The sequence below is a fragment of the Bombina bombina genome, chromosome 1, assembly GCF_027579735.1.
Source record: "Bombina bombina isolate aBomBom1 chromosome 1, aBomBom1.pri, whole genome shotgun sequence".
Classification (NCBI taxonomy): Eukaryota; Metazoa; Chordata; class Amphibia; order Anura; family Bombinatoridae; genus Bombina; species Bombina bombina.
This window is the reverse complement of record NC_069499.1, coordinates 1,406,786,610-1,406,808,454: the sequence shown is the minus strand read 5'-3', so window position 1 is coordinate 1,406,808,454 and position 21,845 is coordinate 1,406,786,610. Positions and strand designations below refer to the sequence as shown.

The 21,845-nt window shown below is 40.8% G+C and overlaps 1 protein-coding gene across 1 annotated transcript in view; it reads right to left on the bottom strand.

Moving 5' to 3' along the window:
* Positions 1–21,845, bottom strand: part of IQGAP3 (IQ motif containing GTPase activating protein 3) — a 297,924-nt gene that overhangs the window by 93,486 nt on the left and 182,593 nt on the right. The window contains exons 34-35 of the mRNA XM_053705201.1: positions 21,562–21,774; positions 1,634–1,794 (exon numbers count right to left, since the gene is read on the bottom strand). Of these exons, the coding sequence (XP_053561176.1) occupies positions 1,634–1,794; positions 21,562–21,774 (374 nt within the window). The remainder of the gene's footprint in view (positions 1–1,633; positions 1,795–21,561; positions 21,775–21,845) is intronic.

Sequence of the window (21,845 nt, the reverse complement as noted above, 5' to 3'; positions counted from 1 at the left end):
CGCGCTTTCGCTGATAAGTGGGCATTTTGGCTAAAATGTTTTTGATAGAATTATCCATTACAGCCGTTAATTGTTGCATAGTAAGGAGTATTGGCGCACTAGATGTACTAGGGGCCTCCTGTGTGGGCAAGACTGGCGTAGACGAAGGAGGGGATGATGCAGTACCATGCTTACTCCCCTCACTTGAGGAATCATCTTGGGCATCATTTTCTCTAAATTTTGTGTCACATAAATCACATCTATTTAAATGAGAAGGAACCTTGGCTTCCCCACATACAGAACATAGTCTATCTGATAGTTCAGACATGTTAAACAGGCATAAACTTGATAACAAAGTACAAAAAACGTTTTAAAATAAAACAGTTACTGTCACTTTAAATTTTAAACTGAACACACTTTATTACTGAAAATGTGAAAAAGTATGAAGGAATTGTTCAAAATTCACCAAAATTTCACCACAGTGTCTTAAAGCCTTAAAAGTATTGCACACCAAATTTGAAAGCTTTAACTCTTAAAATAACGGAACCGGAGCCGTTTTTATATTTAACCCCTATACAGTCCCTGGTATCTGCTTTGCTGAGACCCAACCAAGCCCAAAGGGGAATACGATACCAAATGACGCCTTCAGTAAGCTTTTTCTATGTATCTGAGCTCCTCACACATGCATCTGCATGTCTTGCTTCCCAAAAACAACTGCGCAATAGAGGCGCGAAAATGAGGCTCTGCCTATGATTAGAGAAGGCCCCCAGTGAAAAAGGTGTCCAATACAGTGCCTGCCGGTTATTTTACATAATTCCCAAGAATAAAATAACTCCTCAAAACTATGAAGTATTAAAAATGCTTATATATCAATCGTTTTAGCCCAGAAAAATGTCTACCAGTCTTTAAAGCCCTTGTGAAGCCCTTTATTCTTATTTAATAAAAATGGCTTACCGGATCCCATAGGGAAAATGACAGCTTCCAGCATTACCAAGTCTTGTTAGAAATGTGTCATACCTCAAGCAGCAAAAGTCTGCTCACTGTTTCCCCCAACTGAAGTTAATTCCTCTCAACAGTCCTGTGTGGAAACAGCCATCGATTTTAGTAACGGTTGCTAAAATCATTTTCCTCTTACAAACAGAAATCTTCATCTCTTTTCTGTTTCAGAGTAAATAGTACATACCAGCACTATTTTAAAATAACAAACTCTTGATTGAAGAATAAAAACTACATTTAAACACCAAAAAACTCTAAGCCATCTCCGTGGAGATGTTGCCTGTACAACGGCAAAGAGAATGACTGGGGAAGGCGGAGCCTAGGAGGGATCATGTGACCAGCTTTGCTGGGCTCTTTGCCATTTCCTGTTGGGGAAGAGAATATCCCACAAGTAAGGATGACGCCGTGGACCGGACACACCTATGTTGGAGAAATAATGGTTATATTTCTGGCAAAATTAAAAATCCCAACAACCTCTTTACTGCTTCTAATCTGAAAAAGTCCTTTCTTTACTAGTGAGTGTCAGTAAAGTGTGAATATATCTGATGTTCTTAAACCTTTTTAATCACATCTGTTTTAACACTTTTAAATAGGCCTTATCCTAACACATATAAAAAGTTAATTCAGTGCTGGATGACAATTTGTCTTTTATACATACTTGGCTGTGAGGTTATCCAGACAAGTCTTTATGTACTGGCTGTAGAAATCTATCTGCTCCTCGTGGAAGGCGGTTTTGCAGTGTAGTCTCTGTAAGGTCTGTCTTAGTTTCACCAATTCTGCTTTACGGTTCTGTCGGTGTCTTCGCTGATTCCTGATATCCTAATGGTGTGAGAAATGGAATCCGTCATAAACTCTGTCAGCACTTCCCTTATCCCATTCACAAGGGTTTATGCATAGTTAAAACCAAATACATAGTATAAGGAATTATCTTGGAGCTCCCCTGCTGGAATTACAATGAATATGTTCAGTATTCTTATGGTTTAAATACTTTGACTAAAGCAGTGGTTGACAACTTCTATGTTGATACATAGTGCTTCCAAGCATCAGAATAACTGAAAAACAGAATTTATGCTTACCTGATAAATTACTTTCTCTTACGGTGTATCCAGTCCACGGATTCATCCTTACTTGTGGGATATTCTCATTCCCTACAGGAAGTGGCAAAGAGAGCACACAGCAGAGCTGTCCATATAGCTCCCCTCAGGCTCCGCCCCCCCCCAGTCATTCGACCGACGGTTAGGAGAAAAAGGAGAAACCATAGGGTGCAGTGGTGACTGTAGTTTCACAAAATTAAATTTGAACCTGACTTAATTGCCAGGGCGGGCCGTGGACTGGATACACCGTGAGAGAAAGTAATTTATCAGGTAAGCATAAATTCTGTTTTCTCTTACATGGTGTATCCAGTCCACGGATTCATCCTTACTTGTGGATACCAATACCAAAGCTTTAGGACACGGATGAAGGGAGGCAACAAGTCAGGTAACCTAAACGGAAGGCACCACTGCTTGCAAAACCTTTCTCCCAAAAATAGCCTCCGAAGAAGCAAAAGTATCGAATTTGTAAAATTTGGCAAATGTATGCAGTGAAGACCAAGTCGCTGCCTTACAAATCTGTTCAACAGAAGCCTCATTCTTGAAAGCCCATGTGGAAGCCACAGCTCTAGTGGAATGAGCTGTAATTCGTTCAGGAGGCTGCTGTCCAGCAGTCTCATAAGCCAATCGGATGATACTTTTCAGCCAGAAGGAAAGAGAGGTAGCAGTCGCTTTCTGACCTCTCCTCTTACCAGAATAGACAACAAACAAAGATGATGTTTGTCTGAAATCTTTAGTTGACTTTAAATAGAACCACATCAAGATTGTGTAACAGTCGTTCCTTCCTAGAAACTGGATTAGGACACAGAGAAGGAACAATAATTTCCTGGTTATTATTCTTATTAGAAACAACTTTTGGAAGGAAACCAGCGTAGCTAAAACCTCCTTAAGCAGGACGCGGAGGTGTTCCAGCTTAAATTTAAACGCTAAAGAATCTGAATCTGCCCGCTGAGAAATTTTTCCTGTGTCAGAAATTTCTCCCTCTGACAGACCATCCCTCACTGCCACTTCAGAGTGTTGTGAGGGTACAACAGACAAATCATCCAAAGCTTCTGATTGCTCATCCTCTGTTCTTAAAACTAAGCTATCACGCTGTTTTGGAAAAACTGGCAGTTTGGATAGAAATGCCGCAAGGGAATTATCCATGACTGCTGCCAATTGTTGTAATGTAATAGGGCACAATGCGCTAGAGGTACTCTCCCCCATGTCGACACATGGGGAGAGGAAGGAGGACTATCCTCATTACCTTCCGTCAAGGAATCATCTTGGGCTACATTTTTAAGTGTCACTGCATGGTCATTAAAATGTTTAGAAACCTTAGCACACTTTAAACACAAATGCAATGGGGGTACCGCCATGGCTTTTAAACACATAGAACAAGGTCTATCTGTAGGCTCAGACATGTTAGACAGACTTAGATAGCACTCAAATACAGAAAAAAACACTTTTTGAAAAAACGTTACTGTGCCTTTAACCCTTTAGTGACAGCTGACGTACCAGGTACGTCATGCATTAACTAACAGTTAATGACAATGGACGTACCTGTCTAAGAGAGTGCTGGAAGCGATCGCAATCGCTTCCAGCAGCTCTCAGGGTATTGCAGTGATGCCTCCATATGGAGGCATCCTGCAATACCATTTAGAAGACTCCGATGCAGAGAGAGCCACTCTGTGGCCTTCTCTGCACCGGTAGCGATGGTGCCGGTTCGTTGGTGGGTGGGAGCGTAACAGGGAGGCGGGTGGGCGGCCCATCGCTACCCGGCATCCGGTTCCTAGAAGTGCAATGTGCACGCCGGGTGCCGGGAGCGTGCGGGGGCGCGGGGGCGCGCGTGCGCGTGCATTAGCTGGCACTGATACACTGACACCAATGAGGAGGGAAGAGGGGGGGGGAAATATATTTTTTTAAAATAATATAAAAGGATCTGGGAGGGGGATAGGGGTATTGTGGGGGGCTGCTACACTACAGAAAAAAATAAAAAAAAGCAAAATAACAAAAAACACTTGTTTTTGGGGCAAATTGGGTACTGGCAGACAGCTGCCAGTACCCAAGATGGCCGCAATTAGATAGGGGAGAGGGTTAGAGAGCTGGGGGGGGGGGAGATCATGGAGGTTGGGGCTAAGGCAGGAGTCCATCACAGCTAAAATATTTTATTTTTTTTATAAAAAAAAAAAAAAAAAAAACATAATTTATGTAAGAACTTACCTGATAAATTCATTTCTTTCATATTAGCAAGAGTCCATGAGCTAGTGACGTATGGGATATACATTCCTACCAGGAGGGGCAAAGTTTCCCAAACCTTAAAATGCCTATAAATACACCCCTCACCACACCCACAATTCAGTTTAACGAATAGCCAAGAAGTGGGGTGATAAGAAAAAAGTGCGAAAGCATATAAAATAAGGAATTGGAATAATTGTGCTTTATACAAAATCATAACCACCACAAAAAAAGGGCGGGCCTCATGGACTCTTGCTAATATGAAAGAAATGAATTTATCAGGTAAGTTCTTACATAAATTATGTTTTCTTTCATGTAATTAGCAAGAGTCCATGAGCTAGTGACGTATGGGATAATGACTACCCAAGAAGTGGATCTTTCCACACAAGAGTCACTAGAGAGGGAGGGATAAAATAAAGACAGCCAATTCCTGCTGAAAATAATCCACACCCAAAATAAAGTTTAATGAAAAACATAAGCAGAAGATTCAAACTGAAACCGCTGCCTGAAGTACTTTTCTACCAAAAACTGCTTCAGAAGAAGAAAATACATCAAAATGGTAGAATTTAGTAAAAGTATGCAAAGAGGACCAAGTCGCTGCTTTGCAGATCTGGTCAACCGAAGCTTCATTCCTAAACGCCCAGGAAATAGAAACTGACCTAGTAGAATGAGCTGTAATTCTCTGAGGCGGAGTTTTACCCGACTCAACATAGGCAAGATGAATTAAAGATTTCAACCAAGATGCCAAAGAAATGGCAGAAGCTTTCTGGCCTTTTCTAGAACCGGAAAAAATAACAAATAGACTAGAAGTCTTACGAAAAGATTTCGTAGCTTCAACATAATAATATTTCAAAGCTCTAACAACATCCAAAGAATGCAACGATTTCTCCTTAGAATTCTTAGGATTAGGACATAATGAAGGAACCACAATTTCTCTACTAATGTTGTTGGAATTCACAACTTTAGGTAAAAATTCAAAAGAAGTTCGCAACACCGCCTTATCCTGATGAAAAATCAGAAAAGGAGACTCACAAGAAAGAGCAGATAATTCAGAAACTCTTCTGGCAGAAGAGATGGCCAAAAGGAACAAAAAACTTTCCAAGAAAGTAATTTAATATCCAATGAATGCATAGGTTCAAATGGAGGAGCTTGAAGAGCCCCCAGAACCAAATTCAAACTCCAAGGAGGAGAAATTGACTTAATGACAGGCTTTATACGAACCAAAGCTTGTACAAAACAATGAATATCAGGAAGAATAGCAATCTTTCTGTGAAAAAGAACAGAAAGAGCAGAGATTTGACCTTTCAAGGAACTTGCGGACAAACCCTTATCTAAACCATCCTGAAGAATACTGTAATATTCTCGGTATTCTAAAAGAATGCCAAGAAAAATGATGAGAAAGACACCAAGAAATATAAGTCTTCCAGACTCTATAATATATCTCTCTGGATACAGATGTACGAGCCTGTAACATAGTATTAATCACAGAGTCAGAGAAACCTCTTTGACCAAGAATCAAGCGTTCAATCGCCATACCTTTAAATTTAAGGATTTCAGATCCTGATGGAAAAAAAGGACCTTGAGACAAAAGGTCTGGTCTTAACGGAAGAGTCCACGGTTGGCAAGAGGCCATCCGGACAAGATCCGCATACCAAAACCTGTAAGGCCATGCCGGAGCTACCAGCAGAACAAACGAGCATTCCTTCAGAATCTTGGAGGTTACTCTTGGAAGAAGAACTAGAGGCGGAAAGATATAGGGAGGATGATACTTCCAAGGAAGTGATAATGCATCCACTGCCTCCGCCTGAGGATCCCGGGATCTGGACAGATACCTGGGAAGTTTCTTGTTTAGATGAGAAGCCATCAGATCTATTTCTGGAAGTTCCTACATTTGAACAATCTGAAGAAATACCTCTGGGTGAAGAGACCATTCGCCCGGATGCAACGTTTGACGACTGAGATAATCCGCTTTCCAATTGTCCATACCTGGGATATGAACCGCAGAGATTAGACAGGAGCTGGATTCCGCCCAAACCAAAATTCGAGATACTTCTTTCATAGCCAGAGGACTGTGAGTCCCTCCTTGATGATTGATGTATGCCACAGTTGTGACATTGTCTATCTGAAAACAAATGAACAACTCTCTCTTCAGAAGAGGCCAAGACTGAAGAGCTCTGAAAATTGCACGGAGTTCAAAAATATTGATCGGAAATCTCACCTCCTGAGATTCCCAAACCCCTTGTGCCGTCAGATACCCCCACACAGCTCCCCAACCTGTAAGACTTGCATCTGTTGAGATTATAGTCCAGGTCGGAAGAACAAAGAAGCCCCCTGAACTAAACGATGGTGATCTGTCCACCATGTCAGAGAGTGTTGTAAAATCGGTTTAAAGATATTAATTGAGATATCTTTGAGTAATCCCTGCACCATAGGTTCAGCATACAGAGCTGAAGAGGTCGCATGTGAAAACGAGCAAAGGAGATCGCATCTGATGCGGCAGTCCTAAGACCCAACATTTCCATGCATAAGGCTACCAAAGGGAATGATTGTGACTGAAGGTTTTGACAAGCTGATATCAATGTTAAACTTCTCTTGTCTGACAAGGACAGAGTCATAGACACTGAATTTATCTAGAAACCTAAAAAGGTTACCCTTGTCTGAGGAATCAATGAACTGATTGGTAAATTGATCCTCCAACCATGAACTTGAAGAAACAACACAAGTCGATTCGTATGAGATTCTTCGAAAATGAGAAGACTGAGCAAATACCAAGATATCGTCCAAATAAGGAAATACCAAAACCCTATTCTCTGATTACAGAAAGAAGGGCACCGAGAACCTTTGAAAAAAATTCTTGGAACTGAGGCTAAGCCAAACGGTAGAGCCACAAAACTGGTAATGCTTGTCTAAAAAGAGAATCTCAGACACTAAAAGTGATCTGGATGAATCGGAATATGCAGATACACATCCTGTAAATCTATTGTAGACATATAATGCCCTTGCTAAACAAAAGGCAGGATAGTCCTACAGTAACCATCTTGAATGTTGGTATCCTAACATAATGATTCAATAATGATAGATCCGGAACTGGTCTGAAGGAATTGACCTTCTTTGGTACAATGAAGAGATAAAATAAGACCCCAGCCCCTGTTCCAGAACTGGAACTGGCATAAATACTCCAGCCAACTCTAGATCTGAAACACATTTCAGAAATGCTGAGCCTTTGCTGTGTTAACTGGGACACGGGAAAGAAAAGAATCTCTTAGCAGGAGGCCTTAACTTGAAGCCAATTCTGTACCTTTCTGAAACAATGTTTCTGAAACCAGAGATTAAGAACGGAATTGATCCAAATTTCTTTGAAGAAAACGTAATCTGCCCCATACCAGCTGAGCTGGAATAAGGGCCGCACCTTCATAGGTACTTAGGAGCTGGCTATAGGTTTCTATAAGGCTTGGATATATTCCAAACTGGAAATAGTTTCCAAACTGATACCGCTCCTGAGGATGAAGGATCAGGCTTTTGTTCCTTGTGAGGAAAGGAACGAAAATGATTATTTACCCTGGAAAGAAAGGGAAAGCAAAGTTGACTTAGAAGACATGTCAGCATTCCAAGTTTAATCCATAAAGCTATTCTAGCAAAAATAGCTAGAGACATATACCTGACATCAACTCTAATGATATCAAAAGATGGTATCACCAATAAAATTATTAGCAAGTTATAGAATAAAAATAATGCTATAAAATTATGATCTGTTACTTGTTGCGCTAAAGCTTCTAACCAAAAAGTTGAAGCTGCAGCAACATCCGCTAAAAATATAGCAGGTCTAAGAAGATTACCTGAACATAAGTAAGCTTTTCTTAGAAAGGAATCAATTTTCCTATCTAAAGGATCCTTAAATGAAGTACTATCTGCCGTAGGAATAGTAGTACATTAGCAGGAGTAGAGACAGCCCCATAACCTTAGGGATTTTTGTCCCAAAAAACTCTAATCTGTCAGATGGCACAGGATATAATTTGCTTAAACGTCTAGAAGGAGTAAATAAATTACCCAAATTATTCCATTCCCTGGAAATTACTTCAGAAATAGCATCAGGGAGATAAAACACTTCTGGAATAACTACAGGAGATTTAAAAACCTTATTTAAACGTTTACATTTAGTATCAAGAGGACCAGAATCCTCTATTTCTAATGCAAATAACACTTCTTTAAGTAAAGAACGAATAAATTCCATCTTGAACAAATACAAAGATTTATCAGCATCAACCTCTGAGACAGAAACCTCAGAACCAGAAGAACCATTATCAGTATCAGAATGATGATGTTCATTTAAAAATTCATCTGAAAAAAAGAGAAGTTTTAAAAGACTTTTATGTATACTAGAAGGAAAAATAACAGACATAGCCTTCTTAATGGATTTAAAAAATAAAATCTCTTATGTTATCAGGAACACTCTGAAAATTAGATGTTGACGGAACAGCAACAGGTAATGTAACAGTACTAAAGGAAATTTTATCTGCATTAATAAGTTTGTCATGACATGCAATACAAATAATAGCTGGAGAAACAGATACCAAAAGTTTATAGCAGATACACTTAGCTTGGTAGCTCCAGCATTGTGCAGTGATTTTCCTGAAGTATCTTCTGACTCAGTTGCAACGTGGAACATCTTGCAATATGTAAAAGAAAAAAACAACATATAAAGCAAAATTGATCAAATTCCTTAAATGACAGTTTCAGGAATGGGAAAAAATGCCAAAGAACAAGCTTCTAGCAACCAGAAGCAATAAAAAATGAGACTTAAATAATGTGGAGACAAAAGTGACGCCCATATTTTTTCGCGCCAAATAAGACGCCCACATTATTTGGCGCCTAAATGCTTTTTGGCGCCAAAAATGACGCCACATCCGGAACGCCGACATTTTTGGCGCAAAATAACGTCAAAGAATGACGCAACTTCCGGCGACACGTATGACGCCGGAAACGGAAATAGAATTTTTGCGCCAAAAAAGTCCGCGCCAAGAATGACGCAATAAAATGAAGCATTTTCAGCCCCCGCGAGCCTAACAGCCCACAGGGAAAAAGTCAAATTTTAAGGTAAAAAATGTTAAATTAAAATGCATTATCCCAAATATGAAACTGACTGTCTGAAAAATAAGGAAAGTTGAACATTCTGAGTCAAGGCAAATAAATGTTTGAATACATATATTTAGAACTTTATAAACAAAGTGCCCAACCATAGCTAGGAGTGTCACAGAAAATAAGACTTACTTACCCCAGGACACTCATCTACATATAGCAGATAGCCAAACCAGTACTGAAACGAGAATCAGCAGAGGTAATGGTATATATAAGAGTATATCGTCGATCTGAAAAGGGAGGTAAGAGATGAATCTCTACGACCGATAACAGAGAACCTATGAAATAGACCCCTTAGAAGGAGATCACTGCATTCAAATAGGCAATACTCTCCTCACATCCCTCTGACATTCACTGCACGCTGAGAGGAAAACCGGGCTCCAACTTGCTGCGGAGCGCATATCAACGTAGAATCTAGCACAAACTTACTTCACCACCTCCATCGGAGGCAAAGTTTGTAAAACTGAATTGTGGGTGTGGTGAGGGGTGTATTTATAGGCATTTTAAGGTTTGGGAAACTTTGCCCCTCCTGGTAGGAATGTATATCCCATACGTCACTAGCTCATGGACTCTTGCTAATTACATGAAAGAAAACTCCTTTTATTTAGTACTGGCAGACTTTCTGCCAGTACTTAAGATGGCGGGGACATTTGTGGGGTGGGGGAGGGAAGAGAGCTGTTTGGGAGGGATCAGGGGGTGGGATGTGTCAGGTGGGAGGCTGATCTCTACCCTAAAGCTAAAATTAACCCTGCAAGCTCCCTACAACCTACCTAATTAACCCCTTCACTGCTGGGCATAATTTACGTGTGGTGCGCAGCAGCATTTAGCGGCCTTCTAATTACCAAAAATCAGTGCCAAAGCCATATAAGTCTGCTATTTCTGAACAAAGGGGATCCCAAAGAAGCTTTTACAACAATTTGTGCCATAATAGCACAAGCTGTTTGTAAATAATTTCAGTGAGAAACCGAAAATTGTGAAAAATGTAAAGCTTTTTTTTTATTTGCTCGCATTTGGCGGTGAAATGGTGGCATAAAATATACCAAAATGTGCCTAGATCAATACTTTGGGTTGTCTTCTAACAAAAAATATATACATGCCAAGGGATATTCAGGTATTCCTGACAGATATCAGGGTTCCAATGTAACTAGCGCTAATTTTGAAAAAAAGTGGTTTGGAAATAGCGAAGTGCTACTTGTATTTATGGCCCTATAACTTGCAAAAAAAGCAAAGAACATGTAAACATTGGGTATTTCTAAACTCAGGACAAAATTTAGAAACTATTTAGCATGGGTGTTTTTTGGTGATTGTAGATGTGTAACAGATTTTGGGGGTCAAAGTTAGAAAAAGTGTGTTTTTTTCCATTTTTTCCTCATATTTTATTATTTTTTTTGTAGTAAATTATAAGACATGATGAAAATAATGGTATCTTTAGAAAGTCCATTTAATGGCGAGAAAAACGGTATATAATATGTGTGGGTACAGTAAATGAGTAAGAGGAAAATTACAGCTAAACACAAACACAGCAGAAATGTAAAAATAGCCATTGTCATTAAGGGTAAGAAAATTGAAAAATGGTCCGGTCATTAAGGGGTTAAATAATAAAAGGCACACACTTTTTTACCAAATCTCAAAAAAACATCCGATCTTTATGAAATTTACACCATATGATCCTAATGCTTTGAAAAGATTGCACACCAAGTTTCAAGCCAATTAACCCCTTATTGCCCAAACCGGAGCAAATTGAAGCTGGCCACCTATTTAACACTACCTTCCTTGGGGATTAGTTTTGGAACGAAAATAAGCCTCCCTGTAGTCCTCCTGCAATCTCTGGACTCTACATGTGAAGCTGCATGAAGCTGTCTTGCAAAAGAACTGCGCAATTGAGGCGCGAAAATTAGGCCCCCTCCATCTTCACTCCGGAGTTGTGGGGCCTTCCTAAGCCAAATTAGGTGTCTAAAATTATGCCAGGCGTATAAAACCCCTACCTAAAAAGTGTTCCAAACATAATAAACACTTGTGCAAATGTCAGATTATAGTAAAAAATAATCTATTTTCCCCATAACAGTGTCCACCAGTGATTTAAGCCCTTTTAACTAAGCCATCCTTCTATACTGAGTCTCAGAAAATGGCTTAGCTTCCCACATGGGGATTTCTGTCAGTCTTCTAGCATTACCAAGTCTTGTTAGAAAAAAAGTGACTGATCATACCTTAAGCAGTTAAGCCTGCAAACTGTTCCCCCAACTGAAGTTCTCCGGTACTCAACAGTCCAGTGTGGGAACAGCAATGGATTTTAGTTACAACATGCTAAAATCTTTTTCCTCTCAGCAGAAATCTTCATCACTTTCTGCCTCAGAGTAAATATACAAACCGGCACTATTTTAAAATAACAAACTCTTGATTGAAGAAATAAAAACTACAGTGGCGGCTGGTGACTTTTGAGGATGGGGGAGCACTAACCCCGCCCCTCAGGTGGCTCCGGCCATTTTAATGTGTGTGTGTGTGTGTATGTATATATATATATATATATATATATATATATATATATATATATATTTATCTATATATATATATATATTTATCTATATATAACTTATATTATCAAATTTGCTTCATTCTCTTTGTATCCTTTATTGAAAGAGCATCAATATCTCACTGAGAGCTAGTTGAACATATTGGGTGAGCCAATGACATGAGGCATATATGTGCAGGCACTAAACATCAGTTAATTCCCAGTAGTGCATTGCTGCTTTTGAGCCTACCTAGGTATCCTTTTTTACAACAGATATCAAGAGAACAAAGCATATTAGATAACAGAAGTAAATTGGAAAGTTGTTTAAAATTGTTAAAATCTGAATCATGAAAGGAAAAATGTGGGTTCAGTGTCCCTTTAACTCATTATTACATTTTCTTCATAATGTACATTTGGAGGTTACCTGCATATAATTTATGGTTATTAGAATTTTTTTAAATTTCAGAGGGCAAAAATATGCATCATGAAAATACTGAGAAAACCAAGACATAAAGAAAACAAACATTTAAATGCAAAGGTCTAGAACAAATAAACCTTTTAATTCTATGTGTGCTAACTAGGACAATTATTTAGCTGCTGGACATGCACCATATAACACTGAAGGAGTGTGCTGAATCCTATGTGTGTTTATGAACACTAAAGGGTGTCAGACCAACACAAAGAGGGCAAAGGTTATCTGAAGAGAATTAAAAACATAGGAATGCAGACTGATTGTTTGAAGGCTAGCTGCTGTGATAAAAAAAGTTATCATAGTACCTCACTAACTTTTTAGCAAATGCTGCATGTATAAATCTGCCCCTAGGTTAGACCTCCTGATATTTTAATTGGAAGATCCATGGCTCACAAGTCACAAGGAGAAATATATTACACAGTTGATAAAATAAATGACAGGCTACACATTTACTCACCGTTCTCTCACTCTCCCGGTCTGCAGGCAGTCAAAAGGATGTCACATGATCACATAGGAATGTTTGTGTGCAGCTGCCCCAGAGAGAAGGGATCTTTAAAAGGTCCGTTATTTTTAAGCAGTGGCAGCTCCTGTTTGAAGACTTGTTTTACGTTATGTTAGCCCTACCCTATAGTAAGGAGGATCAATAAAGTAAAGCAGCCTTACCGTGACACCTTTCTCCCCAAAACCTCCACTCACTCACTGACTGCAAACACAATATGCTCACACAAGTAGGCAGGGCTATTATTCGTCCAGCTCCCTGCATGAAATTAGAGGCTGTCCTCAGCAGACACTTGTAAATTACTGCTGGCCTGCAACTTTTCTAATTCTGATGGCTTCTATGCAATCCCTATGCTATGCAGTTAGTTGTTCCACCCTAGCACCACACGCTATCCTTCCTGCCTGCTGCCGCCTCAGAGTTTGTAACTGTGACTTGGTGGGTGGAGCTGGTCCTGGACTGGAGCCTGGATTCTGGAAGTGTCTAATATGTGGACCGGACTCCACCACACCTGGTCCACATATTGCATTTTTGCAGGTGCTGTGTGCTGTATGCTGCCTTCAGTCACTTCCTGAATCCCTGCATGAGCCAACAGAGCGCTCGCACTCTCTCAGCCCTGCAGAACACTGCACAGTGCACACATGTGAACCCGTCCCCAGAAAGTTCCTTACAGACAAATATCAAAAATATTATTTTAAAATAAAATAATAACAATTAAAAAAAAATACTTAATTAGTGCTGCTGCATTATGCATCTACCTGCAGTAGGGGCGAGCTCTCTAAGATGCTGGGGGCCCTCGGACAAGGGCCGATTTGTGCCTGTTTGATGCGGGGGAGGAGCCAGTGATGCAGGGATACCTGCAGCCAATCAGAGTGCAGCTGAACTTGGCTCCTTGAAGTTGTCCCTCCCCACTCGCACACTTCAGCTTGTGCGAACAGGGATCTGAATGCAAGCAGTTTAAGCCTGGCCCACATGCCTGCAGTGAAATAGACTTCACTGACAGGCAGGGTATAGGGCTCTATCGCACGTGCGATTGCCTTAAAGAGACACACCAGGAACCAAAAAATTTTTTCTGTAATAAAAAAAAAGCATCAGATTTTTTTTTTGGGGGGGTTAGAAATAAAATATAATTTTTCTAATAGGGGGCTATTGGAAAAATTATATTTTATTCAGCAAACTTAAAAAAGCATCAGATTTTTTTTGGGGGGGTTAGAAATAAAATATAATTTTTCTAATAGGGGGCTATTGGAAAAATTATATTTTATTCAGCAAAAATTTTTTTTTTCCTCTGCATCTGACAGGGGGGCACGTGCTCATGTGCACAAATGGAGGAGCCTCCACTGAAAAACTACAAATCTAACACTGCATACTCTTTACCCTCCCGTGGAGATGCTACTTGTTAGAGCGGCAAAGAGAATGACGGGGGGGCGGAGCCTGAGGGGAGCTATATGGACAGCTCTGCTGTGTGCTCTCTTTGCCACTTCCTGTAGGGAATGAGAATATCCCACAAGGATGAATCCGTGGACTGGATACACCATGTAAGAGAAACATGTTCATCATGGAAGCAATAAGCAGGCAATTCTCAAGTGGGCTAGGAACATGCCAAGAATCAGGAGAGGGGGATAATGCAGTGGAGGGTAAACGAGAAATGGCAAAGGGTGTAAAGGAAAGGATCAAGTGAAAGAGTATAGAAAAAACTCGATGAAAGAGGACGATAAATAGAATGAAGAGGAGACGTCCCACAATGAATAATACAAAAAAGACAGGCAATGCACAAGGTGTGCAACAGAGGGTAAAAGATTAATATAGTAATTGAAGAATGAAACTAAAATGGTAGTGAGGATGAAAACAGGAAAGAAGTGGCAAAAAAGGAATGAAAATTAAAGGGATATGAAACCCAAACATTTTCTTTTATGAGACAGAAAGAGCATGCAATTTTAAATAACTTTCTGATTTATTTCTATTAATTTTTCTTCATTCTACGATCAGACATAAGATCAGAAGCACTTTATGGCAGCAGTTTTGGAAGGATCCTATCCATTTGCAAGAGCACTAGATGGCAGCACTACTTCCTGCCATGTAGTGCTCCAGATGCCAAGCTAGGTATCGCTTCAACAAAGAATATCCTGGGAATAAAGCAAATTTGATAATAGAAGTAAATTGCAAACTTTTTTTTATCATTGTATGCTCTGTCTAAATCACAAATTAAATTGTTTGTGTTTCATAAAGGATAAATGCAATTAGTAGTAGTTTGGGAGCTACTACTATAACCGGTAACTGACCCCTGTTATTATTACAGACACCGCTAAATGGTACTTATTTTACGGCATGACATTAATGTCCAAATTGAGCCAATCACATTAGGTAGCAAAAACAAATAACTTTTTTCGCCATCTGTCTCAGAAAGGAAAGACTAGCCCTACTAATTACAAAAAACATAATTTATGCTTACCTGATAAATTTATTTCTCTTGTAGTGTAGTCAGTCCACGGGTCATCCATTACTTATGGAATATATCTCTTCCTAACAGGAAGCTACAAGAGGATCACCCAGCAGAGCTTGCTACATAGCTCCTCCCCTCACATGTCATATTCAGTCATTCGACCAAAGCAGACGAGAAAGGAGAAACCATAGGGTGCAGTGGTGACTGGAGTTCAATTAAAATTTAGATCTGCCTTAAAGACAGGGCGGGCCGTGGACTGACTACACTACAAGAGAAATAAATTTATCAGGTAAGCATAAATTATGTTTTCTCTTGTTAAGTGTAGTCAGTCCACGGGTCATCCATTACTTATGGAATACCAATACCAAAGCTAAAGTACACAGATGAAGGGAGGGACAAGGCAGGAACATTAAACAGAAGGAACCACTGCCTGAAGTACCTTTCTCCCAAAAATAGCCTCCGAAGAAGCAAAAGTGTCAAATTTGTAATATTTTGAAAAGGTGTGAAGCGAAGACCAAGTCGCAGCCTTGCAAATCTGTTCAACAGAGGCCTCATTTTTAAAGGCCCAGGTGGAAGCCACAGCTCTAGTAGAATGAGCTGTAATCCTTTCAGGAGGCTGCTGTCCAGCAGTCTCATAGGCTAAACGTATTATGCTACGAAGCCAAAAAGAGAGAGAGGTAGCCGAAGCCTTTTGACCTCTTCTCTGTCCAGAGTAAACGACAAACAGGGAAGAAGTTTGACGAAAATCTTTAGTTGCCTGCAAATAGAACTTCAGGGCACGGACTACGTCCAGATTATGCAAAAGTCGTTCCTTCTTTGAAGAAGGGTTAGGACACAGTGATGGAACAACAATCTCTTGATTGATATTCCTGTTAGTAACTACCTTAGGTAAGAACCCAGGTTTAGTACGCAGAACTACCTTGTCTGAATGAAAAATCAGATAAGGAGAATCACAATGTAAGGCAGATAACTCAGAGACTCTTCGAGCCGAGGAAATAGCCATCAAAAACAAAACCTTCCAGGATAACAGCTTGATATCAATGGAATGAAGGGGTTCAAATGGAACGCCTTGAAGAACATTAAGAACTAAGTTTAAGCTCCACGGTGGAGCAACAGTCTTAAACACAGGCTTAATCCTAGTTAAAGCCTGACAAAAAGCCTGAACGTCTGGAACTTCAGCCAGACGTTTGTGTAGAAGAATAGACAGAGCAGAAATCTGTCCCTTTAACGAACTAGCAGATAAGCCCTTTTCTAAACCCTCTTGTAGAAAGGACAATATCCTAGGAATCCTAACCTTACTCCATGAGTAACTCTTGGATTCGCACCAATATAAATATTTACGCCATATCTTATGGTAAATTTTTCTGGTAACAGGCTTCCTAGCCTGTATTAAGGTATCAATAACCGACTCCGAGAAGCCACGCTTTGATAGAATCAAGCGTTCAATCTCCATGCAGTCAGTCTCAGAGAAATTAGATTTGGATGGTTGAAAGGACCCTGAATTGGAAGCTCCTGTCTCAGAGGCAGAGACCACGGTGGACAGGACGACATGTCCACTAGGTCTGCATACCAGGTCCTGCGTGGCCACGCAGGCGCTATCAGAATCACCGAAGCTCTCTCCTGTTTGATCTTTGCAATCAAACGAGGAAGCATCTGGAATGGTGGAAACACATAAGCCATGTTGAAGACCCAAGGGGCTGTCAGAGCATCTATCAGCACCGCTCCCGAGTCCCTGGACCTGGATCCGTAACAAGGAAGCTTGGCGTTCTGGCGAGACGCCATGAGATCCAGATCTGGTTTGCCCCAACAATGAATCAGTTGAGCAAGACCTCCGGATGAAGTTCCCACTCCCCCGGATGAAAAGTCTGGCGACTTAGAAAATCCGCCTCCCAGTTCTCCACGCCTGGGATGTAAATCGCTGACAGGTGGCAAGAGTGAGACTCTGCCCAGTGAATTATCTTTGAGACTTCCAACATCGCTAGGGAACTTCTGGTTCCCCCTTGATGGTTGATGTAAGCCACAGTCGTGATGTTGTCCGACTGAAATCTGATGAACCTCAGAGTTGCTAACTGAGGCCAAGCTAGGAGAGCATTGAATATTGCTCTTAATTCCAGAATATTTATTGGGAGGAGTTTCTCCTCCTGAGTCCATAATCCCTGAGCTTTCAGGGAGTTCCAGACTGTGCCCCAGCCTAGAAGGCTGGCGTCTGTTGTTACAATCGTCCAATCTGGCCTGCAAAGGTCATCCCCTTGGACAGATGTGGAAGAGAGAGCCACCATAGAAGAGAATCTCTGGTCTCTTGATCCAGACTTAGTAGAGGGGACAAATCTGAGTAATCCCCGTTCCACTGACTAAGCATGCACAATTGCAGCGGTCTGAGATGCAAGCGCGCAAATGGTACTATGTCCATTGCCGCTACCATTAAGCCGATTACTTCCATGCACTGAGCTACTGACGGGTGTGGAATGGAATGAAGGACACGGCAAGCATTTAGAAGTTTTGATAACCTGGCCTCTGTCAGGTAAATTTTCATCTCTACAGAATCTATAAGAGTCCCTAGAAAGGGAACTCTTGTAAGTGGTAATAGAGAACTCTTTTCCACGTTCACCTTCCACCCATGCAACCTCAGAAATGCCAGAACTATCTCTGTATGAGACTTGGCAATTTGAAAACTTGACGCTTGTATCAGAATGTCGTCTAGGTACGGAGTCACCGCTATGCCTCGCGGTCTTAGTACCTCCAGAATGAGACCAGAACTTTTGTAAAGATTCTTGGAGCCGTAGCTAAACCGAAGGGAAGAGCTACAAACTGGTAATGCCTGTCTAGGAAAGCAAATCTTAGGTACCGATAATGATCCTTGTGAATCGGTATGTGAAGGTAGGCATCCTTTAAGTCCACTGTGGTCATGTACTGACCCTCTTGGATCATGGGAAGGATGTTTCGAATAGTTTCCATTTTGAATGATGGAACTCTTAGAAATTTGTTTAGGATTTTTAAGTCCAAGATTGGTCTGAAGGTTCCCTCTTTCTTGGGAACCACAAATAGATTTGAATAAAATCCCTGCCCGTGTTCCGTCCGCGGAACTGGGTGGATCACCCCCATTAGTAAGAGGTCTTGTACACAGCGTAGAAACGCCTCTTTCTTTATTTGGTTTGCTGATAACCTTGAAAGATGAAATCTCCCTCGTGGAGGAGAAGCTTTGAAGTCCAGGAGATATCCCTGAGATATGATCTCCAACGCCCAGGGATCCTGGACATCTCTTGCCCAAGCCTGGGCGAAGAGAGAAAGTCTGCCCCCCACTAGATCCGTTTCCGGATAGGGGGCCCTCTCTTCATGCTGTCTTGGGGGCAGCAGCAGGTTTCTTGGCCTGCTTGCCCTTGTTCCAGGACTGGTTAACTTTCCAGCCCTGCCTGTAACGAGCAACAGCTCCTTCCTGTTTTGGAGCGGAGGAAGTTGATGCTGCTCCTGCCTTGAAGTTACGAAAGGCACGAAAATTAGACTGTTTGGCCTTTGATTTGGCCCTGTCCTGAGGTAGAGCATGGCCCTTACCTCCCGTAATGTCAGCTATAAATTCTTTCAAGCCGGGCCCGAATAAGGTCTGCCCTTTGAAAGGAATATTAAGCAATTTAGATTTAGAAGTCACGTCAGCTGACCAGGATTTAAGCCATAGCGCTCTGCGCGCTTGGATGGCGAATCCGGAGTTCTTAGCCGTAAGTTTGGTTAAATGTACAACGGCATCAGAAACAAATGCGTTAGCTAGCTTAAGTGCTTTAAGCTTGTTCATAATTTCATCCAATGGAGCTGTGCGAATGGCCTCTTCCAGAGACTCAAACCAGAATGCCGCCGCAGCAGTGACAGGCGCAATGCATGCAAGGGGCTGTAAGATAAAACCTTGTTGAACAAACATTTTCTTAAGGTAACCCTCTAATTTCTTATCCATTGGATCTGAAAAGGCACAACTATCCTCCACCGGGATAGTGGTACGCTTAGCTAAAGTAGAAACTGCTCCCTCCACCTTAGGGACCGTCTGCCATAAGTCTCGTGTGGTGGCGTCTATAGGAAACATTTTCCTAAATATGGGAGGAGGGGAAAAAGGCACACCAGGTCTATCCCACTCCTTGCTAATAATCTCTGTAAGCCTTTTAGGTATAGGAAACACGTCAGTACACACCGGTACCACATAGTATCTATCCAACCTACATAATTTTTCTGGAATTGCAACCGTGTTACAATCATTCAGAGCCGCTAATACCTCCCCAAGCAATATGCGGAGGTTCTCAAGCTTAAATTTAAAATTAGAAATCTCTGAATCCAGTCTCCCTGGATCAGATCCGTCACCCACAGAATGAAGCTCTCCGTCTTCACGTTCTGCAAACTGTGACGCAGTATCTGACATGGCTCTTACCTCATTCGCGCGCTCTGTCTTTAACCCAGAGCTATCGCGCTTGCCTCTTAATTCTGGCAATTTAGATAATACTTCTGTCATAACAGTAGCCATGTCTTGCAAAGTGATTTGTAAGGGCCTCCTTGATGTACTTGGCGCCACAAAATCACGCACCTCCTGAGCGGGAGGCGAAGGTACTGACACGTGAGGAGAGTTAGTCGGCATAACTTCCCCCTCGTTGTCTGGTGATAATTTCTTTACATGTAAAGATTGACTTTTATTTAAAGTAGCATCAATGCAATTAGTACACAAATTTCTATTGGGCTCCACATTGGCCTTTAAACATAGTGAACAAAGATTCATCTGTGTCAGACATGTTTAAACAGACTAGCAATGAGACTAGCAAGCTTGGAAATACTTTTCTAAATAAATTTACAAGCAATATAAAAAACGCTACTGTGCCTTTAAGAAGCACAAAAAGCTGTCACAGTTGAAATAACAATGAACCAAAATAGTTATAGCAACCAATTTTTCACAGTAAATTTATTAAGTTAGCAAAGGATTGCACCCACCAGCAAATGGATGATTAACCCTGTAATACCCAAAAACGGATAACAATTTAATAATTAACGTTTTTCTCACAGTCAAAACACACTGTCACAGGTCTGCTGTGACTGATTACCTCCCTCAAAATGAATTTTGAAGACCCCTGAGCTCTCTAGAGACGATCTGGATCATGGAGGATGAAGTAGACAGATTGTGACTGAATTTTTACTGCGCAAAAAAGCGCTAAAATAGGCCCCTCCCACTCATATTACAACAGTGAGGAAGCTCAGAAAACTGTTTCTATGCAGAAAACAAAGATGGCCATGTGGTAAAAATCATGCCCCAATAAGTTTTATCACCAAGTACCTCACAAAAAACGATTAACATGCCAGTAAACGTTTTAAACATACATTTGAAAAGTTATGAATTGTTATTAATAAGCCTGCTACCAGTCGCTTTTACTGCAGTTAAGGCTCATACATTATTTCATTATTAACAGTATTTTCAGAGTCAATTCCATTCCTTAGAAAAATACATTCAGTGTACACACACTCATCAGCCTAATACCAGTCGCTATCACTGCATTCAAGGCTGAACTTACTTTACATTGGTATCAGCAGTATTTTCTCAGTCAATTCCATTCCTCAGAAAAATAATTTACTGCACATACCTCATTTGCAGGGGGGCCCTGCATGCTATTCCCCTTCTCTGAAGTTACCTCACTCCTCAGATGAGAACAGCCAGTGGATCTTAGTTACGTCTGCTAAGATCATAGAAAACGCAGGCAGATTCTTCTTCTAATGCTGCCTGAGAATAAACAGCACACTCCGGTGCCATTTAAAATAACAAACTTTTGATTGTAGAAATAAACCAAGTTAAAAAACACCACAGACCTCTCACAGCGACCTATCTTTAGTTAGGCTGCAAGAGAATGACTGAATATGACATGTGAGGGGAGGAGCTATATAGCAGCTCTGCTTGGGTGATCCTCTTGCAGCTTCCTGTTAGGAAGAGATATATTCCATAAGTAATGGATGACCCGTGGACTGACTACACTTAACAAGAGAAATAGTTATTTACAATGTGAATTAAACAGGATTACGTATTTTAAATACATTATTGCTCACTTAGAAGATTTACTATAACAAGGTCCTTATATTTCTTCTTTTTAATTTACATTGCCTGACCCTTAAAAAGGCTATAGCAGAAAAATGCCCACTGGGTGGCAACCTTATTATAGATAGTGCATAATAAAATCTACACTTATTGTTTAGCTTGTTGGTGTTTATTACCTTAGCGATCATGTTGATTATATCCTGGTAATCATTATCAGAGGACACCAGCCCCAGGGACTCCAGTCTGCGCAGATTGCGAATAATCTTGCGTTTTTTCTCCTCCATAGTCAGCTGGCTGTTGCCCAGCAGTGAGCGGTGGCGTCTCATTTTTTCAGGGGTCTTGGCTTCTCTTAATGCTCGTTGGTGCATCAGCATATAGTGGGATGTTTCCTATGGCAGGAAAACAAATAATTTAGTTAAGCTGTAATACTTCTCATAAATAGTAAGTCATTTTTTTAATG